The sequence below is a fragment of the Odocoileus virginianus genome, chromosome 7, assembly GCF_023699985.2.
Source record: "Odocoileus virginianus isolate 20LAN1187 ecotype Illinois chromosome 7, Ovbor_1.2, whole genome shotgun sequence".
Taxonomy (NCBI): domain Eukaryota; kingdom Metazoa; phylum Chordata; class Mammalia; order Artiodactyla; family Cervidae; genus Odocoileus; species Odocoileus virginianus.
This window is the reverse complement of record NC_069680.1, coordinates 63,563,719-63,591,681: the sequence shown is the minus strand read 5'-3', so window position 1 is coordinate 63,591,681 and position 27,963 is coordinate 63,563,719. Positions and strand designations below refer to the sequence as shown.

Here is a 27,963-nt window from a genome sequence, read left to right as displayed (position 1 = left end):
TCAGTTTAACTGACTGGGTTGAAGAAATAGGTTGTGGCTGGTAGAAAAATCAACTGATGAAAAGAGCTGAGAAGAGAATGTGTGAGTGCAGGGTCAAAGAATGGTAGAACTGTGTCATGAAAGTCAAAGGCATAGAGTTTCAAGAAAGTGAAAAATAGTGTCAACTCTAAAGAAAGGTTAATGGTTTCCAGTACATTTACAGAGTTGTACAACCATCACCTGTATATTGTCACCCTGCTTATTCAACTTACATGCAGAATACATCATGTGAAATACTGGGCTGGATGAAGTACAAGCTGGAATCAAGATTGCCAGGAGAAATACCATTAACGTCAGATATGCAGATGACACCACCCTAATGGCATAAAGTGAAGAGGAACTAAAGAGCCTCTTGATGAAGGTGAAAGAGGAGAGTGAAAAAGTTGGCTTAAAACTTAACATTCAAAAAACTAAGATACAGCATCTGGTTCCACCACTTCATGGCAAATAGTTGGGAAAAAATAGAAACAGTGACAGATCTTATTTTCTTGGGTTCCAAAATCACTATGAACAGTGAGAGCAGCCATGAAATTAAGACACTTGCTCCTTGGAAGAAAAGCTATGACAAATCTGAACAGCATATTAAAAAGCAGAGACATCACTTTGCCAACAAAGGTCCATATAGTCAAAGCTGTGGTCTTTCCAGTAGTCATGTATGAATGTGAGAGTTGAACCATAAAAAAGGCTGAACACTGAAGAATTGATGCTTCCAAATTGTGGTGCTGGAGAAGACTCCTGAGAGTCCCTTGGACAGCAAGGAGATCAAGCCAGTCAATCCTAAAGGAAATCAGTCCTGAATATTCACTGGATGCTGAAGCAGAAGCTCCAATACTTTGGCCACCTAATGCGAAGAGCTGACTCACTGGAAAAGACCCTGATGCTGGTAAAGATTGAGGGAAGGAGCAGAAGGGGGCAACAGAGGATGAGATGCTTGGATGGCATCATCAACTCAATGGACATGAGTTTGAGCAAACTCAAAAGACAGCAAAAGACAGCAAAGCCTAACATGCTGCAGTCCATGAGGTCGCAAAGAGTTCGACAAGACTGAATAACACCACTACAACCATCACCACAATCAATTTTTTAACATTTTCATCACCCCAAAAAGAAACTGATTAGCAGCCACCCCGTTCATTTATCCCCAACCCTTTCCCACTTCCATCCAGCCTTAGGCAACCACTAATCTACTTTCTGTCTCTATAGATTTGTCTAGTGTAGGTATTTGATATAAATGAAATCATACAATATGTGGTCTTTAATGAATGATTTCTTTCATATTGTAGCATGTATCAGTACTTCATTGTTTTTCATTGACAAATAGTTTTCTATTGTATGGTTATACTACATTTTTATTATCACTCATCAACTGATGGACATCTGTATTATTTCCACTGTAGCTATTATGAAAAATGATACTATGAACATTAGTGTAAATGTTTTTGTGTGGACATATGTTTTCATTTCTCTTGAGTAGATACCTAGATATAGAATTAATTGCTGGATCATTCCCACAAGCAATGTATGAGAGTTCAAATTTCTCCACATCCTTGGCAATACTTGTTATCATTTGCCTTTCTTATTACTATAGTCATTCTAGTACAGTGGTGTCTCACTATGGTTTTAATTTGCATGTTCCTAATGGCTAATTATGTTGAACATCACTACATGTGCTTATTGACCATATACATATCTTCTTTGAAGAAATGTCTATCTAAACCCATTATTCAGGGGAATTCCCTGGCGGTCTGTTGGTTAGGACTTTGCATTTTCACTGCCAAGGACAGGGAACTAAGACCCCACAAACCAAGTTGCACAACCAATAAGTAAATAAAAATAATAAATTCTTGACTCATATTTTAATTGGTTGATATGTCCTTTGCAAATACTTCCTCCCAGTCTGTGAGTCTTCTTTTCACTTACTTGATAGTGTCTTTTGCAACACAAAAGCTTTTAATTTTGATGAAGTTCAATTTATCTTTTTCTTTTGTTGCTTGTGCTTTTGATAAAATATCTTAGGTTTTGCCTAACCGAGGTCAAAAAGACTTACTCCTCTTTATTTTTTTATTTATAATTTAAGCTCTTATATTTAGGTCCATGATTTGTTTGGTATTAATATCTGTGTATGATATAGGGAAAGTGTTATTTATTTTGTTGAAATAGGAGAAAAATCAAGCATGTTGACAGAGTGAAAGAAAAGAGGCAGGAAGCAAGACTCTGGTTATGAAGCAAGGTTCCTGAAAAGGTAGGGATAGAATCTGAAGAGCAGGTAGAGACCAGCCTCTATCAGAAAGCCACCTCTTTCTCAAGAGACAGGAAAAGTATCGGGGGAAATGAGTGGAGACAAGGCAATTGAAACTATGGAGTCTATGAGCTGCATGTTCTTCTTAGGAATTTACAAGGCATATCAGTATATTTAAGGATCTTAAATAACCTTTAGTCAGAGGAAATCTGCTTCATTTTGTTTAACCCACATTTTTCAAATTCATTTGACCAAGAATTATTTCTTTCTTAACACCTATTAGTCTATGGTGGAATTAGGATTTGTAGGATACTCAGGGAAACAGTGTTCTAAGCTAGAAGTTGCAAACTAGAGGCCTTTGTGCAGAATTTGAGTCAAGTGCGATTTTTGCTTGGTCCTTAAAAAAAAAAAAAAAAAAGAAAGAAACTTCACAAAGATTCAAATTTCTGACATCTTTTAAAATATCAAAAGCTTTGGCCATATGAGATCTGAACCTCAGTAAGAAAACAATGTGTAGGAACCCCAAATGTCCCATATAGGGAGTATACTTTCTGCATCACTCCCTAAAATGTTAACAGCCAGACCATTTCACTCATTTATGTCACTGTCTGGTCCCTGTGGGTATCAGAGTTTTTCACTCCTATACTAGGCAACCCTCTCAGTGTCTACACAGAGTTAAAAGTTTCTAAAGCCACTCTTAGAAATTCCTTATCCAACTCTTCTCTAAATATTTTCTAAAAGTGCTCTTCTTATGAGAGAGAGCTATGAGAAAGACTGAGAAGTATTTATATCAGGAACGACAAAATGGGAGTGCATGGGACAAGTGCAACCCACAGACCTATTTTGTTTGATCTGCTCAGTATTCTTTTTAAATGGAAATTTTCACGTAAAAAGAAACATAGATTTCTATATTTTATTGATTATCAGGAAAATCTGGAAACATTAGGCCCTGTTTCCATGTGGCAACAATAAGCTGAAGATAATAACAGTTTTGTTCAATCAGGGCCTGTACTTTTCAGTTGACCACAGTCTCTACCATCCCTGGTGCCCTATAACCCACCTGATTCACTCATTTTCTATTTGACTCTACAGGTATTTGAGTTTGCGGCACCTGATATAACAAAAAGATTCCATTCTTAATTAGCACAGTACACAAGGCAAGCTCCCCAATATCAGGAGAGTCATGTAAAATTTTACTATGCCTCAGATATTTCACTAATAATGAAACACCTCAATCGCTCCCCAAAATATATTCACTTCAAAAAACAAAAGAAAATGACTGGAAGGAATTACAGCATGGAGAGTAGAACTTCAGATGATTTTTATTTTCTTCTCAATCCTTTTCCATACTTTCCAGATTTTTTTTTAAATGAGTATGCAATGCCTTCATAATCAGAAAAATATAGATTAAATTTTTAAAACATGTCAACAACATTGTTGGTATCAAACAATCCATTAAGTAACGAGACAACACCAGCACCTAAAAGGTTCAAATATTGACCAATTGCCCAAAACTTAAATGTGCCCCCATAAGAATACAACTGAACAGGTTAAAGAGCAGGTGAACTACATCAGTGGCAAGTTCTAATGTCACTTGATGCAACATACTTTCCTTAGAACAGCAGTTGCTTATTTTAACAGAACATGAGATTGAGTGTATCAATTAGGCTAGATAAATGTTAGCAGAGCAGCCTTGCTCACCAGATCTCTTATTTATGAAGGTACTGTGGACAGTCTTCCAATTTGCAAATACTGCATTCTCTCCCTCAACTCCAGATTCTTCTGTGGACACAACCATGGACACCTGTGCACTGGGTGGCCACCAATTTCTTAATAACAAGAAAGCAGGTCATCAGCACAGATAACTTTCCACCACTCACTTCCTCCCACAATTAATTCAAAAAGATCTTTCATTCTTTTCATAATTTCTTAGACATATCTATAAACTAGTCCTCTATGGCTTTATTAAGGTAACTAGCTCCATGGATTAAAAACATGAAAAAAAAAAGAGAAAGTTAAATACTGCTAAGAGAAATTAGGTCAACTCTACCACCTATCCTACCTATCTCAAAAAAGATTATAAGGAAACAATACATATGAATGTGCTTTGTACACTATGGAAGTGTTATCAAATGTAGGCTGTCTCTGTACCACAAATGTTTAATCCCTTAAAGTATCCTAGAGGCCCCATCAATATCAAAACAGTCTTTAGGACTTCCCTGGTGGTCCAATGGTTAAGAATCTGCCTGCCAATGCAGGGGACATGGGTTCAATCCCTGATCTGGGATGATCCCACATGCCATGTGACAACGAAGCCCAGGCGCCACAACTACTGAGCCTGAGCACCCAGAGTCCCTGCTCTGCAAACAAGAGAGGCCACCACAATGAGAAGCCCTTGCACCTCAATGAAGAGAAGCCCCTATTCACCACAACTAGAGAAAAGCCCATACAGCAACAAAGACCCAACACAGCCAAAAATAAATAACTCTTCAGGGAAAAAAAAAACCAAAACAGTCTGTATTTTCCTCACTGCCCTCTAACTAAATCTGCTTTTCCCAAGCATTCCACAGAATACACTCTTATTTTTCCTGTTTTTCTACTTTAATAGCTAGAACTGCAAATGAGTTTTTTTCTTAACAGATTTAGTTCATTTGTAATACTGTCCCTACGGAAAAACAGTCTCCAAACCAATTTGTAAACAAATTTTGAAACATCACCCATTTTTATGTTTGGAAAACTGGGACCAAGGGCCCATCCTAGACAGTAACATAGAGTTGCAGGAAAAGAACTGGGGCTTTGGAATGAATCTTCAAAGTCTTAGCTGCTCAGTCATGTCCAACTCTTTGGGACCCTGTGAACTGTAGCCCACCAGGCTTCTCTGTCAATGGAATTCGCCAGGCAAGAATACTGGAGTGGGTAGCCATTCCCTTTCCCAGGGGATCTTCCTGACCCAGGGATCAAACCCAGGTCTCCTGCATTGCAGGCAGATTCTTTACCACTGAGCCACCAGGGAAACTGTTAAAACTAGTTCTGTATCCTGGGGCAAGTGATAATCTCTTTGAGCCTGAATCTCTTTATCAGTAAAAGGGAAAAGGAAAATGTCTCTCATTGCTGAAGGATGTAGTAATACACATGTAAATCACCTAATATATATGCATCTGTCATGGCCTGGGAAGATAACAGATACTAAATAAATATTAGACCCTTTTTCTTTCCCTCTGCCATTGCAGTACTCATTTGTGACTTCCATTTTATCCTTAAAAAAATTATTTTTAAAATAAGAACATGCTACAAGTCAGGAGCCCTTTGCTACCTCATTAAATCCTTTTAAACAACCCTATGAGGGAGGTACCACTGCTATCTCATTTCACAGATGAAGAACAGAGGCACAGGAGAGATTAACTGACTTGCCTAAAATCACTCAGTTGCTCTGTTCAGTTCAGTTCAGTTGCTCAGTTGTGTCCGACTTGAGACCCCAAGGACTGCAGCACACCAGGCCCCTCTGTCCATCACCAACTCCCAGAGTTTACTCAAACTCATGTCCATTGAGTCGGTGATGCCATCCTACCATCTCATCCTCTGTCATCCCCTTTTCCTCCTGACTTCAATCATTCCCAGCATCAGAGTCTTTTCAAATGAATCAGTTCTTCACATCAGGTGGCCAAAGTATTGGAGTTTCAGCTTCAAGATCAGTCCTTCCAATGAATATTCAGGACAGATTTCCTTTAGGATGGACTGGTTGGATCTCCTTGCCGTCCAAGAGACTCTCAAGAGTCTCCTCCAACATCGCAGCTCAAAAGCAACAATTCTTCGGTGCTCAGCTTTCTTTATAGTCCAACTCTCACATCCATACATGATTACTGGAAAAACTGTAGCTTTGACTAGATGGACCTTTGCTGGCAAAGTAATGTCTCTGCTTTTTAATATGCTGTCTAGGTTGTTCATAACTTTTCTTCCAAGGAGCAAGTGTCTTTTAATTTCATGGCTGCACTCACCATCTGCAGTGATTTTGGAGCCCAAAAAAATAGTTTGCCACTGTTTCCACTGTTTCCCCATCTATTTGCCATGAAATGATGGGACTAGATGCTATGATCTTAGTTTTCTGAATGTTGAGTTTTAAGTCAACTTTTTTACTCTCCTCTTTTACTTTCATCAAGAGGCTCTTCAGTTCTTCTTTGCTTTCTGCCATAAATGTGGTGTCATCTGCATATCTGAGGTTATTGATATTTCTCCTGGCAATCTTGATTCCAGCTTGTGCTTCATCCAGTCCAGCATTTCTCATGATGTACTCTGCATATAAGTTAAATAAGCAGTTGTGTCCTTCTCTTTGAGACCATATGGACTATAGCCCACCAGGCTCCTCTGTCCATGGAATTCTCCAGGCAACACTATTAGAGTGGGTAGCCATTCCCTTCTCCAGGGGATCTTCCCGACCCAGGGATCAAACCTGGTTCTCCTGCATTGCAGGCAGATTCTTTACCATCTCAGCCACCAAGGAAGCTGGCTTAAAACTCAACATTCAAAAAACTAAGATCATGGCATCTGGTCCCATCACGTAATGGCAAATAGATGAGGAAACAGTGGAAGCGGTGACAGACTTTATTTTGGGGGGCTCCAAAATCACTGCAGATGGTGAGTGCAGCCATGAAATTAAAAGACGCTTACTCCTTGGAAGAAAAGCTAGGGCCAACCTGAACAGCATATTAAAAAGCAGAGACATCACTTTGCCAACAAAGGCCCATATAGTCAAAGTCAAGGTTTTTCTAGTAGTCATGTACGGATGTCAAAGTTGGACTATATAGAAGGCTGAGCACCGAAGAATTGATGCTTTTGAATTGTGGTGCTAGAGAAGACTCTTGAGAATCCCTTGGACAGCAAGGAGATCAAACCAGTCCATCATAAAGGAAATCAACCTTGAATATTCATTGGAAGGACGGATGTTGAAGCTGAAGTTCCAATACTTCTGACCACCTGATGTGAAGAATGGACTCACTGGGAAAGACCCTGATACTGCGAAAGATTGAGGACAGGAGCAGAAGGGGGCGACAGAGGATGAGATGGTTGGATGGCATCACTGACTCAATGGACATGAGTGTGAGCAAACTCTGGGACATAGTGAAGAACAGGGAAGCGTGGCATGCTGCAGTCCACAGAGTCGCAAATACCATTATTCTGTGTTTTTTAAAAATGTGGAAGACACATTCCATGATGTCTCAAGTTTTCTGCTGTAATTCGGCATGATTTTACAATTCTTTGGAACTTTCAGATGGCAAGAAGGACAAAAAAAACTTCAAGCTCACAACAGGCAAATATAAACCATCAAGATGAAGTTTAAACAACTCATGTTGTTTGATTTTCCTTCCCAGAACCTGGAAGATTTACACAGCAAACAGGGGTCAAGCTCATTAGGGCTTCAATTGCTTAAGCTTCTTAACTGTTACTTGCTTACAGATGATCAACTGAGTCAACCTGGCTACAGCTAGCTTTCAAAATTGAACCAGGACTGATCAACAATATAGCCCCCCCTTTAAAAAAAAAAAAAAACAGTGCAGTCAAACTTGAAGTAGTAACCCAATGGCAAAAATAAGTATTGTTACTACGGTTGGGAACCATCCTGCTTGGTAACTGGAAATTATTCTGAGTCACTTTACAGTATAGTAATTTAATTTGGCTCTAGGCTATAAAAGACACTCTGATCCATTCAATTAGGGCCATAAGTAAAACTATTCTATTTCTTACCTCAAGCTACAAACGCACTTCTTACAAGCAACCAGAACTGGAAACTCTATGTTTTGTAATATTAATGTGTCAAATGGTTAAGGCTCCCAATATAATGCTTACAGGAAAACCTCTTGTGTTATAGTACCTATAAAATCCCCAAAGTTTTACCTTTAGGCTTTTCTTAATGTTTTTACTTTTCTTCTCAACTACTATAAATATAACTTAGTGAGATTACATATGGGCTGAGCACACTTGGTTTTAAACTTGTTGAAAAGTGAAATAAACTGGCCAAGATGTACAGATAGAAAAAAGTTATCAACCATCTACAGGAGTACTAGTCATGTTTATGCCTTTTGCAGATTGCATTTTTATCACTGTTCTTCATATAACAGTAACAGATTAGACAAAGCCTTGGTCTAATCAATCTAATCAAAAAGACTAACAAGAATATTAAAGTCAATTTCCTTTTGTTCCTAATACAAACTATCTATACTGCAGCCTAGATATCTATCTGTTCAACAGTTGCCACAGACAACTAAATCCATTAGTAAGTTCTGGCTCTCTCATCTTAGGTAACTTATTCCCAATTGGGCAAAAAGAAGAAATAGAACTGAGAGAATTACACTATAATGAGAGTCCATTCATCCATCTAGTTTGTCTTTTTTTTGTATTGTTTCTTTTTTTTTAAACAAAACATGCTGGCAATGCACCTAAACATTAAATTACAATCTTTTTATCTTCAGTCCTTACTAAACATCAAGTATTCTCCTAATGGTTTATTACAGGGCAATAAATGTCTATATTTAGTTCATAAATGGAAGTCATCCCATATTGAGAGTCCGTATGGAAAGTATGACAGAAGAAAATCCCTGGAGATTGAAAGAGAACATGGAAGGTTCTTATTGTTGAATTTGTGTGCATTCCTACCTTATAGCAAGTTTCTATAAGCCTATGGCTGTGCTTAGTCGCTCAGTTGTGTCCAACTCTTTGAGACCCCATGGACTGTATGTAACCTGCCAGGCTCCTCCGTCCCTGGGGATTCTCTAGGCAAGAATATTGGAGTGGGTTTCCATGCCCTACTCCAGGCGTTCTTCCCAACCCAGGGATCAAACCTAGGTCTCCCACCTTGCGGGCAAATTCGTTACCATCTGAGCCACCAGGGAAGCCCTAGTAATCAGTCAACAAATATACTAAAGGCTTAAATCCTCATCACACAGTTAGATAATCCTCCTTAGGACAAACCCGAGTTCTCTTCATCAATAGCCAGGTGAATATGGTGTAGGTAAATTCCCTATGAACTCTTCTATATAGCTGATCCCATCAAAAATACTCCTCAGTGGTGTTTCATTTTTTCTCTTTTTTAATAGAAGAGAAGTAAATTAGAGATCTTGAAAGTGCCTCTGGATCTTGACATTTTTAGATTGGTTCGTTATGTCCTAAGAATTTTGTGTGTAAGGCAATGTGCTGGTGACACTTCCTCAGGTGACATCCAGATGCACCGTCACTAAATTTATGGCCTGGAATAGCATCAGAACTAAATGACTCTGGTGAGTTCTATTGGGGAGGTATAACTTAGTATTACTAGGGGCAGGTGGAACAGAGAGCTCAACAAGTTGCTGAGATAAGGGCAATCTTCAGTATTTGAGATGAGCCTTAAGGTATGAATGGATAAAATCTCTGGAGGGAAGAAGGTATCTTGGAAGGAAATTCAGCACATGTATAGAAGCAGAGGTGACACAAACCGGAGTTTGGTCATTAAACAGCCAGTAGTCTCACCAAGCCAGTACAGACTTCATGGAAGGCTACCATGGGAAAGTAGGACCAGCAATAATTCTGATCTTGGCTTTTCCACTGCCAAAGGGACCTTGCTTTAGACATACTGTTGACTGCATCTGAGAATACATTTTCTCATTTTTAAAATGAAGAGTTGGAGCAGAACATCTCTGAGGTCTTATTTCCAGTTTTATAAATCTATGACTCTAGGTCGAGGGTTGACAATTTTTTCCATGAAGGACCAAAGAGTAAATATTCTAGGCTCTGTGGGTCACAAGGCACAGCACTTCTGTGCCAGCACTTCTCACCACTACTGTAGTGTGAAAGCAGTCACAGAAAACATGTAAATAGATGTGCAAGGCTGTATTCCAATACAGTTTTATTTATGGATATTACAATTTCAATTTTACACAAATTCACGTGTCACAAAATATTCTTCTTCTTCTGATTTTTCAAATACTTCAAAATTAAACACTATTCTCAGCTCCTGGGCAGTACAAAATTTGGCCCACGGTCTGTAATTTGCTAGTTTCTCTACTCCATAGAGAAATACGAACAGAAAGGGGGTAAAGTGTAATAACCATCAAGAGTGAGAATAAGATAGACAAGATTGTACTATAATTATATGTGATAAATAGTACTAAACAGCAACATACTGCAATACATAAATATATAAAATATCTCTTTGATAAGAAACATCGTATACCTAAAATTTTAACAATGTTATATGTCAAATATATTCAATTTTTACAAAGGGCTGGAAAAAGGAATTTAGATGAATTTAGAAAACAATGGGAGGAGGTGCCAGTTTCTGGACAAGAAAGTGTTGAGATGAGAGTTGTACCTAGAATCTTTACTTGCCAGTACTAGATGAGAGTGAGAGATTGGTAGAGAACTTTCAAGAACAGGTAATATTAAAGCCTAATCTAGGCTGGTAGCTTTAAGAAAAATGAGGGCGGGGAACAATATGGAAGGACCAACAAAACACTACTTAAAAAAATGATGAGGAAAAGGTTTATTTCACAAACATAATAAAAGAGGTCAATTTCCAGAGAAGGGGGAAAAAGGTGATTTTTGCCTTCCCATTCCTCAGTGCCTTCAGTCAAGTAAATGACTGCAGTCGACTGAGGAATTTGCCTTTCTATGAAAGCTTTCAAACAACCAACCCAAGTTAGAATTTCCAGTTCCAAGATAAAAGTTCTCGGGTACATATCAGGTAAAATGTAGCTCTCATGTTTTGGTTTTAGAGATGCGATAGATACGGCAGTTATAGAGGTGATGTTTATTTATTTATGGCTCCTTTCACTCTAGAGAATTTTCAGTGGCCTTCTCAAATTAGGAAAGAGTATTCATCCAGTGTACATAGATATATCATTGCCCTCAGAATTTAAAAATCTCCCTGCTGATTGTGACTCAGAATTTATATCTATCATTGCTTGCTCTGAAGGAGGAAAATATTGCACTGCTACAAATACAACCAATTCAACATTCTAGGGTCTATCAAATGTGAGCAATCCGAGTCAATGGGAATACTATATGTTTCTAGAGCTCAAATTTGGAAGCTGGGTGGAGTTGGAAGAAGAGGGGTGTAAACAGACATGCACATAGTACAATAGCTCTAATTCATGGTTGTATTTGATAGGAAACATGGCCAAACCTCACGGAAACATAGCAAAATTAGAGATTAATTTCAACTAAGCAACCTAAATAGAACTTCATGGAGAAAGTGACATCAACACTGGACCCTTTTAAATAGGAGAGGAAGAATAATTCCAGGCAGTGAGAATAATGCAAACAATAATGATAAAAAGATGTGGGAAAATACTTATTTTTTTTTTTACTTCAAAAGTTGTACATGTTCACTGTTAGAAGACAAACATGAATTATGGTAAGAAAACAAAAAATTTTAACCTGAAATCCCACAACTCAATCCCACCATATTTTAGTATATGCTCTTCCACATATAAAATAATACAAAATATGAGAGGGGGGATCAGGATGGGGAACACATGTAAATCCATGCCTGATTCATGTCAATGTATGGCAAAAACCACTACAATATTGCAAAGTAATTAGCCTCCAACTAATAAAAATAAATGAAAAAAAATACAAAATAGGATCATTCTAAACATATCCACCTGCTGTTTTTTGCATAAAATCTTAGCATACAAATCTTTCCATGCCATCTTGGAATACACATTGGAATAATTAAAAACCATTGGCATACCTGAGTTCAAGGGCAAGTACAGCTCTTCCCTGACAGTCCCTTCTTTGAGCTTCCAATTTCAATTTGATCTTTTCTTTCTGTCTTCTCTAGAGAGTTTTCCTGCTTCCACATGAGATCAAAAAAGTGTGGATACAACTTGCTGTGTCAATAAAATTGTTGACGTCTTTGAAATTTGATAAGCATTCTATTTATTCTGTCATGCAGTTCAAAGTGATTTTATTCTGGGAAATCCCATGGACAGAGGAGCCTGGCAGGGTAGAGCCCATGGGGTCACAAAAGAGTCAGACACAACCTAAGGAACTAAATGACAATAAAAGTGCCACCCTCCTAATTTAAAAAAAAAGTGATTTTATTTGCATAATTAAAACTGGCCCTGTCACTTACTAGCTCAAGGTTCTGTGAGCCTTAGTTATCCCACCTGTAAAATGGGAGTGATAAGCACATAGTATAAATAAAATAATTGAGGATACATAAAATAGTTTTTAAAACATCTGTTTTACTAGCATATTGTTGAGAATACTATGAATCCAAATGTAAATTACATAATAAAGATGCTATCTCTAAAATGTCCCCTCTTTATCTGCATTCCTCCCACTGCTTGACGGCAACCTTAACCATTTAGGATGGGTGCCTTTCCAACTCCTGTGTCTCACTTGCTGATCTATCTCCTCACCACTACCAGGGATGTCTTACTAAAGCTCAAAACTACCCATGTTAAACATCAGGTTAAAATCCCTACATTGCCTAAACATTCAGGGCTTAGAATGTTCATGAAATAGAGTTCATGAACAGAACATAACATAAAACATAAAGTCCCTTCTAAAAATTATCCTATAAATGTACCTGCACACATATAAAATGACATATCTATGTCATTCATTGCCACACTGCCTGAATTAGTAAAAGATCATAAGTAACTTAAGGTACTTCCACAAGGGTCTAGTTAAATAAACTGTGTTACAACTATCAGTGAATCATTATGTAACTATCAAAAGAAGAGAAAGCTTGTATGGAGCAAGTTAAAAGGATATACTATTCAATACAGAAAATATTCCCAATATCTTATAATAACTGTAAATGGACTATAACCATTAAAAATTGTGAATTATTCTACTGTATCTATAACACTATATCTATAACATATAATATTGTACATCAACTATACTTCAATTTTTAAAAAAGGGAAGATAGGACTTCTTTGGCGGTCCAGTGGTTAGAACTCTGTACTTCCACTGCAGGGGGCTCCTCAGGTTTGATCGCTGGTCAGGGAAATAAGATGGCTCATGCCATGTGGTTTGGCCCAGAAAGAAAAAAATGTAATTAAAAAAAAAGAAACTTCTATATAAACTGATAAGAAATGTTCTCCTAAACAGGCTAAGGGGGAAAAAAATCAAGGAACAAAACTGGGTAATAGGTCACCATTTGTATAAAAGAGGAATACAACTGCCTGAATATGCATAACTATCTCTAGAAGCACACTCAAGACATTTGGTCTTCTGTGTCCATTAGTTTACTCTGAGGAGGGAACCAAGGTGGCTGGAGTTCAAGGGTGGGACGGAGACGATTCACTATTTTAAATTTTGAACCAGGGTAAAATTTTCACTTATTCAAAAATTGGAGGTTGTTCAGTGATTAATATGGCATGTAAGTCCCTTCACAAACTAGCACAATCTACCTTAACAGTATCATCACTAAAGCTTCCCTACTCCCTATGGCACACTCACACTCTTCTATCTTTTCATTCTCTCTGCTCAGAAGGCATTCCAGGTTTTCTCTGGCTGGCACACTCTCTCATGCTTCAAACACTGCTTCTCTTTAACACAGAATGAACTTCCCCTCTTGTCTTCTTTCCACCTTATTCTTTAAAAGGTCCTTCAGACTTTGATTACAAGTTTGTTCCCTTGTATTACAAGTTGGGTTTGCAGTCCTCTATGAGTTCGTCAGTTTATACTCCTTGGGGACAAAGTCCAGACCTCAGAAAGCATTAAAAGTGTGATGAAATAGCAGCATTATTTGCTTTAGCCAAACAATGGAAGCAAAATGTGATAAAATGGAATATTATTCAGCCTTAAAAAGGGAGGAAATTCTGACACTTGCTACAACACAGATGAAATCTGAAGATCCATTGCTAAGTTAAATATGCCACTCACAAAAGAACAAATACTGTTATGATTATACTTACATAAGGTACCTAGAGAAGTCAAGTTAAGCAGGAAGGAGACTGGAATTGCACTTACTAAAGAAATGGGGAGTTAGGGTTTAATGGGTACAAAGTTCCAATTGAGAAAAAAAGAAGATTCTAGAGATTGTGGTGATGGCTACAGAAAAATGTGAATATACTTAATGCCACAAAACGATATACTTAAAAATAGCTAATACAGTAAATTTTATGTATATTTTACCACAATAAAAATTTTTTTAAAGAGGAAAAAACAAAAACCTAAACAGTGATTTCAACAGTAATGGTATCCTGGCATTTCAACAGATTTTATAAGTGCCTTTCTACTCTCATTGTTCCTTACACTCCAAGATGTTTTTCATCAAACAAAATGAAAATAAAAGCAATCTTTTTAAAAAAAGTATGATGAAAAAACAAGAGACTACCAATACTGACAAGATTTTGAAAAAGATACAATTCTAAAAATGAAAAATACTGCCATTTAAATTAAAAACTCAATGGCTGAATTAAATGGCATATTAGACCCAGTTGAATGAGAACGAACAAACTGGAGAAATAACCAAATGGAAAATATAAGCGGTTCAGATATACAGAGGATAGAGTGAGAAAATCTCTACACTTCCAAAGGGTGAGAACAAAATGAAGAAAGGCGAAAATTCAAAGAGATGATAGTTAAGAATTTTCTAGCACTGATAAAAGAAACTGACCCTCAAAATCAGGGAGCCCAAAAAATCCCAAGAAAGATAAATAAGGACTTTAAAACTCACTAAGGAAAAAAATCATCACCTAGAGCAAAATAACAATTAGACTGATGGCAGATTTGAAGACAGAAAACACTGGATAATATTTTCAAGGTGCTGGAGAAAAATTACTACCAGTCTAGTTTTGTATATCCAATTAAATTATCTTTCTAAAAAAAAGATGGCAAAATAAAAGATATTTTCAGATAAAAGAATTAGAGTGTGTACTGCCCAAAGACCCACCTAAAGATATTAGTAAAGGAGAGACTTCAGGAAGAAGGGAGATTTGTTCACTGTTTCTCTTGTATCACAAAGAAAATGGTGAACACATAGGTAAATGAGGGGGAAAGCAACAGTGTAAGAGAACAACAGTGTCTAATTTGCGAGGTGAAAAACATCAAGAGAAAAACAAAATCTCAGACAACCATATATAAGGGGACAGTGGGATTACAAATATTTTGCCATTTTATTCAAGTGAACAGTAAAGGTGCCAATTAATTTAAGACTTTGAAGCTAAATATGTATGTTAAAAAATTTCCAGAAAACCACTGAAACACTAGAAATAATGTAGTTTGACTCACGACTTCTTTTGGCAGGGGTCGGGGCAGCGGGCGAGGGAAGGGCTGTGCTGGGTCTTTGGTGTGGCACAGGGGCTCAGTAGTTGCAGCACATGGCTGAACTGTCCCAGGGCATGTAGGATCCTAGTTTTCCAACCAGGGATCAAACCCACATCCTCCACATTGGAAGGTGGATTCTTACTCACCAGGGAGTCCTTCTATTACTCTTATATTGATGGGACATTTGAAGAGATTCTATCCTTCCTTTCAGGCTAGAGATACCAAACTTTTCCATTATCCAGCATAATATGCAATCATTAAATAATTGTTAAATCAATTTGGCTGTTCCAGAACAAGATGAATTGTATCTCACAGATGTATTATACTTTTCAACTCTACCTGCAAGAGCCAATTCCATTTATTTTAGTGACTACCCCTTCAGGTTTTTTCTTTTTTAGAAAACAGGATAATGAATGCTTGGAATACAGCTCAAATCCTCAGTCTCAATTTTTGCTTTTAAATTGGGGTGGGTGAGGAGAGATAAATTTTTACCCTTACTATTGCTCCAAATAAAGGAGATATCAATCATAAATTTAGACATCTGATTTAAATCATGAGAAACTGGCAATCAAAGGCTCAGGCACCTAAACTGTGAGATATATTTTCCCCACAGTTGATAAAACTGTATATTCCACAACATATGGAATTCTACAGAAAGCTTTCACTGGCACTTTGCCTTGTTGAGTAAAAGTTAGGAGTTATACTTAGACATTAAAAAAAAAAAATCAACATTGCCTTTTCATTAGACTAACATTTAAAATATGCCTTAAAAATCATGTGAAAATATATTAATATATCTAACACTCACTGAGCTCTTACCTGTCAGGCATAGTTCTAAACATTTTTATGAACTCATTAATCTTCAAGATACTATACTATAAGTCAGATACTAATATTAGCTTTGTTTTACAGAAGAGGACTATGAGGAACAAAAATTAAATACTTTCTCCAATGTTATATATGTTGCAGGTGTCAATCAATGGCAGGATTTAAACCTTTAGAATTTATTCTTAACCATTATATTCTAGGCTGAATTACCTTGTGTGCGTGCATGAATGCTAAGTCACTTCAGTCATGTCTGACTCTTTGTGACCCTATGGACTGTAGCCCACCAGGCTCCTCTGTCCATGGGATTCTCAAGGCAAGAATACTGGAGTGGGTTGCCATACCCTTCTCCAGGGGAGTACCTTATATCTATATCTAAACTCTGACTTTGGTATTTGCTAACTCATACTACTAGATGCACTTTGCCAAAGCTGTTCATTTGCAAAGCATCAAAACTAATAGAGAATCCCAAACCCATGCTATATTTTTATTTACATTTACATACCCTGCATGATTCTACGCTGAAAAGGATTATCCCCATCTGCACTCCAGGACTCTAAGCCTAGAATTGATTTATTCAGGAAACATGAATTGGATGATCCTACTGCATGCAATACCCCATGCTAAGCAGTGATTTACAGCTGCTTTCCTAATTGGCAGCTAAATTTTGCCAAGATTCACCCATGCATGATATACATTTTTCCAAAGAAGCATAGAACAGTCTGGGGGTAGGGAAGCAGCAAGTGGTCTTCCCTCTTGTTCATTCAACAATCATTTCTTAAGACTCTGCTGCTGCTGCGTCACTTCAGTCGTGTCCGACTCTGTACGACCCCATAGACAGTGGCCTACCAGGCTCCCCCATCCCTGGGATTCTCCAGGCGAGAACACTGGAGCGGCTTGCCATTTCCTTCTCCACCTTAAGACTCTACTATGTGTCAAGCACTTTGATGGGTGCTGGAAATTCAGGGGCAAACACAGCAGAGCCAGTATTTGCCCACGGGACTCTAGAGGGGGAAAGATGTTAAAGAAGCAATTGTCACACAAATAATGACTTAAAATTATAAAAAGCACAATAAAGAAAAAAATAATCATACGATAGAGGGACCTAACATAGTTTTGAAGGCAGAGTCAAGGAGGTCAACCTTTGACTTTTTAGAGTCAACCCTAAAAAGCTGACATTTAATATGAAAGTCAAGGATTAACAGAAATGATCCAAGTAAAGAATAGCTTTACTTCGAAATCCAAGTAAAGAGTAGCTCAAGCAGAGGGAACAGCCCATGTGATGGCCCACAAGCAGCACCCAGCTTTGAGGAAATGAATACCCACTGTGCCTAGAGAATCACAGGAAGAGGGAAGCTGAAGCCAATGCTCAGAGTTCTTTTCCTAACTAGGGGGCACACCACCTGAGCATTCTGCTGCTGGACCACTCACATTTTCTCCATGGCTCCAAGGAATAAAAACTACTGTTACCAACACACAACCCTTTAAATAATTTAAATTCCACAACAATTTGATGCGTGGAGAGAATGTAGATAAGCTAAATCTTTTATAAGATCATAAATTTCACCTGTGTTTTAACAACTTGAGGCCACAGACCATATCTGAAAGTTGGACCATAAAGAAGGCTGAGTGCCAAAGAATGGATGCTTTCGAATTGCGGCACTAGAGACAACTCTTGAGAGCCCCTTGGACAGCAAGGAGATCAAACCAGTCAATCCTAAAGGAAATCAACCCTGAATATTCATTGGAAGGACTGATGCTGAAGCTGAAGCTCCAATACTTTGGCCATCTGATGTGAAGAGCTGACTCATTAGAAAAGACCCTGATGCTGGGAAAGATTGAGGGCAGGAGGAGAAAGGGGGCAACCGAGGATGAGATGGTTGGATGGCATTACTGACTCAATGGACATGAATTTGAGCAAACTCTGGGAAATAGTGAAGGACAGGGAAGCCTGACATACTGTGGTCCACGAGGTCACAATGAGTTGGAAACGACTTAGTGACTGAATGACAACAAATCATTCAGAACACCAGGCAATGAGCAGAGCTAGAGTCTGAACTAATTTTGCTGTTGGGTGAGAACCATAGAATAAGAAAATTGAGTGTTACTACAAATTTACCAGCACATTCAAATATCCTTATCTATTTGAATTAAATGAATAAAAACATGCTGTCCACCTTACAGATAAAAGATGATCCAGTTCTCCAGGGATGAGGTGGGGACAGAGAGAAGGCTGGAAATACAGGGAAGCTAGGTAAGTTGCTAGTTGGTCCCTCAACTTTCAAATCTAAGAACAAATATACCATTTTTCTTTCTTCACAGAAAGCCTACCTATGAGAATAAGTTAAGCTTATTTCAAAAGAAGGAATGACTTTGACTTGGACTGTGGCCAACTGCAATGAAATTCAGCCACTTTCCCCTTAAAAATCATTCAACTGGAAATCTTATCAGTGGGAAATTCTCTAAGGGCCAAGACTCTATTTTCTGCAACTTAACAATACTTGTAAAACATTTTTAGTTCTAAGATTCACTACCTCTCATCCTCTATACATACACACATGCCACATTCATACCAATTCAATAAGCTGACTTCTGATAGAAGTAACAGAAGTTTTTGGAATCTAAAGTTCCAAATATGTAACCAACACAATATAATATTTATGAATCTGTTTATCTTTGTGATTACATAGGCATTTGTATATAGCAACATTTAAGGGCAGAAGAGAATACCAAGTCATCCAATGGAGGCAAGAGATAGTGAGCTATCTTTATCATCATGAATAAACCTAGGATGACTAGTGGCTATAGTGAATATCAAAGCACAATACATTTATCAAAGGAATACTATGAGCATGAGATGGGATAAGTGTGCATGTGTACTCAGTCATGTCTGACTCTTTGCTACCCTATGGACTGTATGGACAAAGGACCCACCAGGCTCCTCTGTCCATGGGATTTTCCAGGCAAGAATATTGGGATCAGTTGCCATTTTCTCTTCCAGGGGAACTTCCAGACCCAGAGATCAAACTCCAGTCTCCTGCATCTCCTGCAATGGCAGGCAGATCCTTTACCACTGCACCACCTGGGATACCACAAGGAAAACACTGAGAATATCAAGAAGAATATAACCAGTTTTTGCCCTCCAGAAACCAACAGTCTTAGAAGGAGACAGCCTAGGGGAGTAGGGAGAGAGAGAGAAACAAGCACAGAATCAAATCAATTATCCAAAGATTCGTGACCCAGCATATAAGTACAGAAGACCTACAAAGTTTTACCGAGGGACTGGAAAGAAAGCAAGGACTCCCTAACTGCCTACATCTAATTATACAAGTCCCCTTTTATTCATTACTCTATCATACCTTATCCCTTTGTGTACATATAATGCACAAACTTATTCAATGTAAAGACCCCATATCTTTAAAGAGGATGTTGAGATTATAAGTTCTTTCAGGATCCAGTCCATTATTCTGAACTTATTTCATTACACACTCACATAAAGCACTGTTAACTAAGCAGTATGGCTCCCCAAACAGCACATGACAGTGAAAATCCTGGGTAGTTATAACAGACTGGGTTTCTTTGCTTTTGTTTGCAAATTTTTGAGCAGGAAAGTGAATTAAATGGTTTGGGAGGAGGGGTGTTAGTGGTGGGAAAGGGATAAGAACTGGTTCATCTATTTATAGTTAAGTTTGTATTTATATCTGTGGAAACAAATTGGTTTGGAATAGAGGTAAAAGATTGAAAAAGGCTGAGAAACACTGTAAGAAGACTGTGATTATAGATGTTTTAAATTTCAACAATAAAAAGTATAACACTTTTGTAACAAGAAAAACTGTTCTTTTTGAAGACTATGGCAGCATGACAAAAAATAATTACTGATGGTATACTATTCACTATTATTATTTTAAATGAAAAATAAAAGTTTAACTATGATAAAAATACAAATGAACAAAAATCCTCTACTTAAATATTTATTTCAACTTCCTTCCCTAATTAACCTTTTTGTAAATTATTAAGGAGAAACAGGTAAGATAGCCTTCCTCTCATAACCATTCCCAACACACACTGAATGAACAAGAAAATTACAGGAAAAAATCAGAGGAGTAGTCACCTAGATAACTCGAAACATGTTATCTTAACTTAACTGTCTATGTGGCCCAATATACCCAAATATATACTGTAAGGCTTCTACAGGTCCAGACAAGGAACAGAAAGACTGATGAAAGCCTCCAATGGGAGGTCCTTCCTCACATATCTAAACTTTCATCTCTGGGTGTTTCAGAGTCTTATTATAGATTTGAACTTTACCCCTTAAAGCTCACTACATAGCATTGAAGGCTGTTGGACCTTAAAAAAGCCAAGGCTAAAGTTTGTTTTCTTCTTTTAGTCCTTTCTATTTGGGAAGATATAACAGCAGACTGGCCTGAAAGCAACATGAACTGACAGGCTGACCCTTCCTCAGCAAGAGTCCTGAGCACGCAGAATTATCCTAGGGAGAAAACTTGCTTGGATACCAACTCACCTCTGACATTTGCTCTTTCCACACTGCTACTTCTTTTGAAACTACTCTAATGCTGGTTTATTATGTAAAAATATACCCCACCGTCGTCGTGACCATGACATAAGGTCCACTGAAAAAGCTGGGCCCCAGATCAGCCAAAACACAAAAAAGAAGCAGATCAACTTTCTGAAATCTTTGTCTTCTACCATATGGTTCAAGGAAATAAAAATCTTCTAATGAGGCACTGATGTCTCATGGTATAATACGGCACTGTAACTAGCAGAGCTCCAAACAATATATCAACCCCTGGACTAAACTGTTAAATTTTAAAAAGACAAAAAGAGTTCAAAAAGAATGAAAAATCTCAATGCCACTTTCAGACAGGAGGCAACATATTCACACATTATGAATTTAGTAAGTGGCCTGCATAGTTGAAATGACTCTGAAACAGAGAACCACAACCCAAAATAGCCTAACACTTTTGTTATCTCAAACAATGGGCAGTTAGCCATTCATTCCTCCCTCTCAGTATACATTCTACTTGTTTCAGATGAGGCCTGTTATAAATTTGAAGAGACTGTTCAAATTCAGTACACCAGATGTTTGAAAGCTGGGGATAGAAGATATTTGCCACACAAAAATTCCTATTATAATATTTTGTGCATAAAAAATGAATGCTATGTATTTAGTATTTTTTAAGTTATATTTCATACTTATTACCAACTTGACACTGGAAATAAAGAAGCAAACACACAGACATGGTCCCTGCCATTGAGAAACCTTCAAGCCAGTGAAGACAAATACTGACCAAGTATGATGGCTGTCAAAAGAGAAAAACAATACACACTATGCTGGCTGTATACTGTGGATAATTAAGATGTTCCCATCCTACCCTCTTTCAAGGTGTGCCAGCAAAACCCAAGGAAGTTGTCAGAAAGCTTTTAAAATAATGACCCTCTCAGTTGTGATACATATAAAACATAAGTATTTATATATATATACACACACACATATTGTGTGTAAATAACCAGTAATTAAGTATATAAAATTACCAGACTACTCTTTTAACAAATATACAAGAAATATTAAAATCCAAATTAGTCCCATATCCATAAAAGCAGTTGCCTTAAAGCTGTCCTTACTCCTGACAAGGGCTAAAGGAGTCAGCTTAGGATAGTGTGGTTGACAGCACAGGACTTTAACTTTTATCTTGTCCATAAAATATAAAATAACTTTTATTTTGTCCATGAAATATAAAATAACTTTTATTGTGTCCACTGTTATACCAGTGCTATTTTATAAAACAGCTTTAGAAAAGCCTAACTTTCTACAGTGTCAGTACATACAAACAAATACTTAAATTGGGGCTCCATTAAAATTATAAACATAGTTGTAGAAACACAGTCTCCAAAACTCTTCCATTCTCTCAGTCATGAGCAGATTTAAGTCCCATTTGTATATCTCTTTTGATCTGTTCCAAATGAAATTTCTAATTCCCCAAAGAACCCACAAGCCTACTTTAAATACTATTTAAATAAAGAAATTTTACAAACCTACTTTAAATACTATTTAGTTCTAATAGACTTCAAGCTAAGCAGCTAAATACACTAGAAAAAGTCTTTATCTTTTACAAACATAAAAACTTTTGTACTATCTGTATCTATTTTTTTAAGCTGCAGAATTGAATGTCGCTTTCTTCACATCTTTGAATCACAGAATTGAATGTCTTACCTTCACATCATTTTTTCAATATAGGCCCTTCACAGGCCATGCCAAAGCCAGGCTTTGAACAAATAATCTTGCCAATTCAGGACAAGTAGACACAGCATGGTAAAGTGAAAAAAGCAGAGGGTCCAGAGTGAGAGAAACAGAGTTTGAGTCCAAGCTCCACTACTAAGCAGCTGTGCCACTGTAGGCAGGTTACTTAACTGATTTACAGTATCTTCATCTGTAAAATTGGGACCATAGCAATATCTACCTTAAAGGATAGCTATGAGATTATACATATGTTTATATGAAAGCATTTTATAAACTATAAAGAATCATACATTCTTATTATTTACCTTAATTTTTCTTTAATATAGGAATGAATATTTTCATTTTAAAAATTAGGAAAAAAAATTAGAAAATACAGAATATTAAGAAAAGAAAAAAAATCACCCATAGGCCTGTCACCCAAACATTGCTATTTATTTTAAATGAAGTAAGTCCAACATCAACCAAAAGAAATTAAAGTAGGAATAATTTCAGATGTTAATACAAATAACGTATTAACAACAAAATAAACTGCTGATTTCTTTTTAAGAAAAGAACAGTCTTTCCCATCTATCAGTTTAAAGACAATGCTGCTATTTGTCCCAGAGCTGGTCCCAACAGGGTATGATATATGGGTGAGGCTCATAAAAGTCAAAGCCACAAAACTCCCAAAATAAATATTTCATGAGCCCCAGGAGTAATTACAACACATGCCCTCAGATGCAATGGAGAAGGCAAAGTGTATGAACCTCCATTAACAAAACTGGCATGACTTTTCGGTCACAAAGACTCAGATTTCTATGGGCCACTTCAATGGGAAAAAAGAAAAATTTATATACCGTGCTACAACACAGACAGCCTAAGGCTTCTGAATTTTTCACATTGTTTTTAGAACTTGTACCCCTCCTCTATTTTTCCTTTCCCACCCTTCTTTCTCCTAAGTCCCCTCCTAGGTTACCGCATTAGAATCACTTTCTGTGTTTAAAATGGCCTTATTTTACACAATAGAATATTATTCAGCAACAAAAAGGAATGAATTTCTGACACATACCACACCATAGATGAAAACATTATGCTAAGTGAAAAGTCAGACACACGAGGCCACATATTTTGACTCCATTTACATGAAATGTCCAAAATGCACAAATCCACAAAGACCGAAAGCAAATTGATGGTCGCCTAAGGCTGAGATATTAGGGGATGGAAGAGAATCAGTGTGTGTAATGGGTATAAAGTTTCTTTCTGAGGGAACAAAAATGTCCTAAAATTAGACTCTGGAGATGTTGTACAATTCTATAAATACACTGAGAAACACCTAATTGTACACTTTAAATGAGTGAATTGTATGTATGTAAATTATATATCAACAAAGCTGTTTTTTAAAAAATGATCTTATTCACTAGAAAAAAGGACATGTAAATAATCTCATCCTACCTTCTCTCTAAGGGTGGAGTAAAAGTGATGACTCAATTGTGATGATACATATATAAAGTGACCAGACTACTTTTATTTAACAAATACACATGAAAAATTGCAAATCCAAATGAGTTTTGCTTAATGATTCCCTAAGTCCAAACTTGGTCCTCAGAGTCTCAGTAATTCTATGCCTCTGTTTAGGTAGTTCTTTCTACCTGTAATGCCTTTCTTACCACATCTTTAAATGTTCAAATACCACCTTCTTTGAGGCCAGTTCAGAGGTTACCTTCTCCATGAAGTCTTCCCCATGCTCTCAAGAAAAGTGACTTCATCTTCCTCTGAACTTCCATAGTTCACTTTCTCTGGGCCACTTAGGACTTTCAATCCAATATTATACTTACTCTGGCCAACATAATACATACTGCTTTGATGTTAAAAGGGGGTTCTCAATAAACACCAATCTGATAAGTGGATGACTACTGCTTAACAATGCAGATTTCATCATCACTGGGTATATTTTCATTTTGGAAATATTCAAAAGTCACTTTAGACTCAAAAATGGTAGTAAGGTTAAGGAATACCCATTTCAGACAAAATTTTCTTGACCAAAATAAAACAAATTCATTTGTATGTATATAATCTGTAAAAAAAAAAAAAAAAAAAAATCCCAAAGAGAAACATTGGAATAGGGCTATAGCCTCCCAAGGTAACTAAAAGAAATGTGAATTGCATGCATTTTGGAATACTTGTTCAAAAATCAGATTTATTAGAGGAACATAACATTTCTTCCCTGAGAGTTCTATTATCAGGCTCTACTAATTCTTCTTCTGTATTTCTAATATAGTCCTAATTCCTGCTCCATTTTGCCTGCCAAACCCAAAGTTCTCTCATTTTCTTCAAAACCAACAAATTTTCAGTCTCCTAATTTATCTGCCTTCCCATAGTTCCTTCTTTCCTTCAACAATATCAAGCCATCCCATGTGCCAATGTTAAGGGTAGGAACTGGGGAGCACATACATATCATATGAGACACAATCTAGTTAGGAACTTGACACATGTACACAATTCATCACAATATTAAGTAGCATATACACAAGGGCTACAACAGACACCCCGAATTCCAAGCAATGGGTAAGTCCTCTGGGCTCCCCAGAACACAATCTATACAGTTTCCCTCACACACTCTTATCCTCTCCCTTCCATTCTTTTTCATTTTACTGGACTTCTGTTAAACTGCCCATACAGCATGCACTAACTTCAGCTCCAGTTTCTCTCCAGCTTGCCTCCCTGAGCGAGTCAAGTCAAGACAATCTACTTGCTGTAACCTGGAAGTGACTTAATCACAAGTACTTTTTGTTCACCACTATTTATCAACACAATCCCCCTCACTTTCTCTTTGCTAACTCCTATCAAATTTCTTCTTTTTTAATTTCTTCTTTTGTAATGTATTGGAAAGTATGTAATAATAAGTAATTTTGTTTTTAGCTTATCACTGCCCTTGTTTCTTCTGTGTTAGTTTCACAGAATCTATTACAATGTTTACTAAGGGACTGTATCACACCACCTTGGAGCTTCTTAAAAACACAAAGACCTTGACCCAACCTCCTCAGTAAGTCTGGGATGGTAGTTGGACATCTTTATTTCTAAAAAGCCCCAATGGTGATTCTAACGCACATTTCAACCTGAGAATCTGATTTATTAAAATGTTCCCTATACAACAGACATTCAATTCTTATTAATTCATGCACTGAAGCTCATAAATAACTTTTCTCTAAATAGCCTAGCCAGGTATCAGCCCCTTGACTACACCAGTTCTGTTCCAAGTGCAACATGTGGTTTTAAGATTTCATTTCCTGAAGTACTCCTTGGAGGGACACTATTACCCTGTCTCTTTACATTGTTTCCTATTTGTTGAAAAATGGAGGCCTGGAATGCAGCCATGTTAGACAACACTACATAAGAATGTACTCTGGAGCCTTAGATTAAAATTAGTTATAAAAAGAACAAGAACAATGTAGAACTAGACATTTTGAATGAACACAGTATTCTTCCTGAATACAGTCTTAACTAAATCTACAGGGAAAACAGATGGGGAATTTGGTCAGTAGTGTCTTCCTAATTAGCAGTCTCCTGAACTGTCTCCTGAACTGGGCCCCTGAAGACTGAGGAAGACTTTCAGCAGCTGAAGTGCATTAAAGCGCTCTAATCAGATAAGAAGCCCAAGCCGCACCCAGACCCACAGTGGCCTCCCAGCCTCCTAACTACCCTGACACACTCTATTTACACAGCTCGGTGGGGAAGCCTTATGAACTTTTTCCAAAGTTGCTTCTCACAGGCAGCAGCCTTCTGAGTCACCCACCCAGGGTGGGAAAGAAAAGTGTGATATTAGCCAGCGGGGTGTTAGGAGACTGAGCACAGCACCTCTTTTCCCATTTCAGAAGCGGGCTCCGCCTCCTCCAAGAATCACCTCAGTTACGAGTCACCGCTGTGGGCGACAGGGGTCTGCGGAGCCACTTAGCCACCTGGGAAAGTTGTGGCTTGGGGAGGAGACGCCCCGTTCTTTTCTCCGGCAGGGGCCGCAGATCCCAGATTCCACAGGCCTCTCTCGGCAGCTCCATCTTGCTTCCTGTCAGGAGGAGGGGCCGAGGAGGAGGGCCCCCGAGTCTGGAAAGGCCCCACGGGGAGGAAGCTGTGTGACAGCAGGTAAAGCCAGGTGGAAATCTCCACAGGAGTTGGGGGTGGGGGCGGGAATGAAGAGCAGCAGGGTTAAGCGAAAGGGGGAAAGGGATTCGTGGTCAGGAATTACTGCATAAAGAAGTCACCCGGCGTTTCTGAGCGCCAGAGGTGTGAGCAGAAGTACTCCTCAGGAAGGGAGGAGACAGACATGAGGGGTCAGTAAGACAAGTGGACAAAAGGGCCGGACCCGCGGAGCTCTGAGGAGGGGTGGTGGGTGAGGCAGGTTTCAAGGTGAGGGGCAGAAGTATCAGAAGAGAGAACAACGTGGCTCCTATTTAAGAATCCCTGGAAGGAGAGGCAGGGAGTCAGTAGAGGAGCCCGCCAGCCCAGAGGCCAGGCCGGGGAGGCCTAAAAAGGAGCTGAGAGCAAGGCTGTCAACGGGAAGGGCGAAAGCCAGCTGAAGGAAAGGGGCTATCAGACATCCTAACACCTACCATTTACTGAGCGCTTACTACAGATCATAAGCTGCGCTAGGCACCTTATAAATACCACCTCACTGAATGTTCACAAGAAACCCGCGAGGCAGGCATTATTAGGATTGTCCCCATTTTATAGATGAGGAGACTGAAGCTCAGAGAGGCCTGAGGGCTCGCTCAAGGTCAGAAAGCGGGGGAGTCAATATTCAAACCTAAGGCGATCTGGCTCCCGAGTCCAAGCGCAAACTCACAGGCAGTGACCGGGAACCGTGAGGCGAGCCAGGACCCCAGGAACGTCTCCCGCGCCCGTTTCCCCAGGCCCAGCGCGCTCACCCGAACGAGGTTGCTGACCGCCGCCTGCACGGCGGCCACAGGAGCGGTGAGGTCAGGGATGGCTTTGCCGTCCACCTCGCCTTCCTCGTGCATAATCACCAGGTGCGAGATCTGCTGCGCCACCGGCTCCAGAATGCTCTCAATCGTGCGCGTATGAAACACCGGCATCGCGGCGGCGAGCGGGGCGGCGAACCGCGGGCTACAGAGAGAACTGAGAAGCAGGGGCCGGGAACCCGCACAGAGACGGACTCGGAGCAGCGACTACGAGTCGGGGCTTCCCTCAGTGTAACCAGCCTCACCGGCGCCCCGCCCACTCGCGTCGCCGCGCCCAATGAAAGCGCCGCTCAGACCCAGGCCTCCACTCCTATTGGCCCCTCTTTTATATGCTCCGCCCTCGCAACCGCGCCGCCAAGATCCCGCCCCGCCCCCATTCCCAAGGGAGGGGC

The 27,963-nt window shown here is 38.6% G+C and overlaps 1 protein-coding gene and 1 long non-coding RNA gene across 4 annotated transcripts in view; one reads left to right on the top strand and one right to left on the bottom strand.

The window, feature by feature from the left end:
- The window catches only part of VCL (vinculin), a 108,381-nt gene extending 80,696 nt beyond the window's left edge, over positions 1-27,685 (bottom strand). For both annotated transcript variants that reach the window (XM_020914488.2, XM_020914490.2), the window contains exon 1: positions 27,518-27,685. In XM_020914488.2, coding sequence (XP_020770147.1) covers positions 27,518-27,685 — 168 coding nt within the window. The remainder of the gene's footprint in view (positions 1-27,517) is intronic.
- Positions 18,392-21,074, top strand: LOC110151182 (uncharacterized). 2 transcript variants are annotated; one of them, XR_002317974.2, is made up of 3 exons: positions 18,392-18,434; positions 18,545-18,614; positions 20,748-21,074. It is a non-coding gene; the product is annotated as an uncharacterized lncRNA (long non-coding RNA). The 2 variants fall into 2 exon arrangements; XR_002317975.2 differs by lacking the exon at positions 20,748-21,074 and adding an exon at positions 19,362-20,192.
- Positions 27,686-27,963: the final 278 nt, after the last annotated feature.